Source organism: Triticum dicoccoides, chromosome 5A (genome assembly GCF_002162155.2).
Source record: "Triticum dicoccoides isolate Atlit2015 ecotype Zavitan chromosome 5A, WEW_v2.0, whole genome shotgun sequence".
Lineage (NCBI taxonomy): Eukaryota > Viridiplantae > Streptophyta > Magnoliopsida > Poales > Poaceae > Triticum > Triticum dicoccoides.
The window spans coordinates 690,781,979-690,785,342 of record NC_041388.1 but is presented as its reverse complement, the minus strand read 5'-3'; the positions used below and the strand labels follow the sequence as shown (position 1 = coordinate 690,785,342).

General features: G+C 49.2%; 1 protein-coding gene across 1 annotated transcript; it reads left to right on the top strand.

The window, feature by feature from the left end:
• Positions 1 to 795: 795 nt before the first annotated feature.
• On the top strand, positions 796 to 1,655 carry LOC119298463 (cysteine-rich repeat secretory protein 38-like). The gene has a single exon (XM_037575858.1). The coding sequence runs from the start codon at positions 842 to 844 to the stop codon at positions 1,556 to 1,558; it is 717 nt and encodes a 238-aa protein (XP_037431755.1). The 5' UTR covers positions 796 to 841; the 3' UTR covers positions 1,559 to 1,655.
• Positions 1,656 to 3,364: the final 1,709 nt, after the last annotated feature.

Below are 3,364 nucleotides of genomic sequence, written 5' to 3'. Positions count from 1 at the left end.
ACTTGTTTACCATTTTAATATATATGCAGTAGGAGGTTTTCCTACCGTTTCCATTGTCGAAAAAAGATTACATGAAGAATATTTCTCAAACTCTAACACAGAGGAGCAGAGTTGTGCTCTCCCGCGACTGTCGTGTGCTCGGATGGCCGGAGCCAAGCTCGAGGTTTGCTAGGCGGATGTCGAGATTCCGGCAAAGCCTCCAGGTTTGCTATCACTTCACGGATCCGGCTTGCCTGTTCCCTTCCCATGCTCCCATCCGTACTCCCACCTCATCCAACGGTTGTATTTTTTCCTTTTTTCTTTCTAATCTAATCATCTCCTCCTGATTTTAAGGGGGTGGGGCCGGACTTTATTTTGTTTCAATCAAATGAAGTCACGTATGCGGGAGTACGAATGGGCACACGGGAGGGAAGCAGGCAAGTCTCGTCCATCACTTCGCCGGTTCGAACGTCTGAAAGCGTCCACGAAACGGTTGGGGACAGCACTCAATTGGAAAGAAAAAATGTCTAGACTGCCGAAAAAATGACATACACCAGTCTCTGTCCGGCCGGGTCAGCGTCAGCGTTGGCGGGTCGCTCTCGCACGACTTCTCTTGATTGGCGGCTTGCCCAGTCCGGGCCGCGGATCGAGTAGCGGCGGCCCATGCGACCTCGTCCAGGAAGCGCCCAGCCTACCCACCATGGTCCGGCTCCAGCCCCAACCACTCCACGCGTCCAACGTTTTAGACCACGCCGGTCCGGTCGCCTTGGTGCTTCTTCCCTTCCTTCGCTCACGGCCACACTTGTTTATATATCGACACCGTGCAAGTGTGCAACCAACTTGCTCCACTCACCGGCCGGCCATGGCGATTCTTGAAGCCACGCTCGCTCTCCTCCTCCTCCTCCTTGTAGCACCGGCGGCCGGCTCCGACCACGCGCTCGCCGCGTCCTGCTCCGGCGCGGGCAGCTTCGCCGCCGACAGCCCCTTCGCCAGCAGCCTGCGCCAGCTGATGTCGCTCCTCGAGACCAAGGCCCCGGGCATCGGGTTCGACATCGGCAGCTCCGGGGGCGTGCACGGCCTGGCGCTCTGCCGCGGCGACGTCGCCAGGGCGACGTGCGCCGAGTGCATCCGCGCCGCGGGCGCCCAGGCCCGGCGCCTCTGCTCGTCCAAGAAGGACGCCGTCGTCTGGCTCGACGCCTGCATGCTCCGCTACTCCGACGGGCACTTCTTCGGCGAGGTCGACGCCGACCACAGCGCCGTCGTGCCGGGCGGCGTCCAGGGCGCGGCGAGGTCGGACGAGTTCGATAACGAGGTCGCCGGCATGATGAAGAGGCTCACGAGGACGGCGTACCTCTCGCCGCTGCTGTTCGCCGCCGGGGCGGCCGAGGCGGTCGCCGGGACGCGGAGACTGCACGGGCTGGCCCAGTGCACCAAGGACCTGTCCGGTGGGGACTGCAAGCTGTGCCTGGAAGCCGCCATTGGTAAGCTGCTGGCGAGAGGGTGCGCCAAGGAGGGAGGGATGGTGTTAGGCGGAAGCTGCAGTTTGAGATACGATTTGTATCCCATTTTTGATTCCTAGCTAGGTGGCGGTACCTTTAATTTGTTGTTGTAATTAAGGTGTCAGACTCTTATGCCCACATGCATTGTTCATACAGATTCTCATGAATATATTCAGATACAAGAAACTTCAGTTTCGAATATCCAATTCTGATTCCGGGCTCATCTGCACCCGGTCAAGAAACAATTCATTAAAAATCAAAAAATCAAAAAAATCAATTTTTTTGTGCATGGTAGGTAATTTGGTGCCTGAGATGCGCTCTATATTTCAGAGCATTTGGACATTTGAATAGCTCTCAGCAAAAAAGACAAATTTGATCGGAACAATATATGAATAGTACACTAGTTAACAGACCTCAAATTTGTCCTTTTTTTCGAGATATCCTTAGATGTCCAAATGATTTGAAATTTGGACCGAACATCACGCACCAAATTATATACCATGCCAAAAAATTGAATTTTTTTTAAAATTTTATAGTATTTGTTTTGATTTTTTTTATTCAGCGCAGGTGTAGATGCTTCTGGGAGGCAAAACGCCTCACTCCTTGAGTTTATGTTTGTAAATAAAACAAGGGTGGGAACTAGGAATACTGCCTACCGACATTCTTTGCTTTCATGCGATTGGTCGTTAAATTTAATACTCCCTCTGATTAATATTAATTGTCGCTGTTTTAATACAACTTTTGTATAGGGGGGAGTAGTAGATATTATACAGAGAATAAAAACATTGCAATTTTTTTCTCTTTCTATCTATTGTGCATTTACGACCATTGAATTAAGCAGCTAACCTTTGTTCAATGGTAGATTGAATTCCCATTTGAAATTTTGTTGTAAGGTAGAGTACATCTTGTGCCAACCCTCGGACAATTCTAATGAATTTACAACTTTTTGATATGCTCAATTTTTTTCTCTTTCTACCTATTGTGCATTTACGACCATTGAATTAAGCAGCTAACCTTTGTTCAATGGTAGATTGAATTCCCATTTGAAATTTTGTTGTAAGGTAGAGTACATCTTGTGCCAACCCTCGGACAATTCTAATGAATTTACAACTTTTTGATATGCTCCCATTATGATAGTTTCCTCCACCAAGTGGATGAAGTGTGGTGAACATACTTTGAGCAATTCAATTTTGCGTTAATACTTCACACAAAAGAAAAAGTTTGCTCCATTCAACATTTTTCAGTTTATTTTCTGCATGAATAAAAAATAGTTGACGGTGTCTTCGAATCTACTCCCTCCGTTCGAAATTACTTGTCTCGGAAATGGATGTATCTAGAACTAAAATACATCTAGATACATCCATTTCCGCGACAAATAATTCCGAACGGAGAGAGTACTCCCTACGTTCCCTAATATAAGACTTTTTAGCTTTTTCTTAATTCATATGTATCTAGACACATTTTAGTGTATACATTCACTCATTTTAGTATATATGTAGTCAATGTTTTGAAATAGCTAAAAGTTCATATACTCTATATATAGGACAACACTATTCTAATCTCGGTTATTTGGATCACATCAGGCCATATATAGAGTGATCGGGTTGTTCCCGAACTGCCCAACCCGCTATAGAAAAAAAAAACGCCCCACCATCCCACGACCGCTCGTCCCTAACCTCCCCCGATCCCCTACTATCCACCGCGACGGCGCCTCCCTCCCCCTGGATCCGGCGCCTCTCGCCGCCGTTTCCTCGGCCAAGGCGCGCCTCTCCTCCCGCCGCCTCCTGCATCTCGCCGCCCCCGTTCCTTCACCCTACAACGCGCCGCCACCATGCATCTCGCCGCCATCGCCACCCTCCCTGGATCTCGCCGCCACGTGCCTCCTC

Excerpts from the sequence above, each read along its gene's own strand:
- LOC119298463 (XM_037575858.1), top strand. The coding sequence starts at position 842 with ATGGCGATTCTTGAAGCCACGCTCGCTCTCCTCCTCCTCCTCCTTGTA.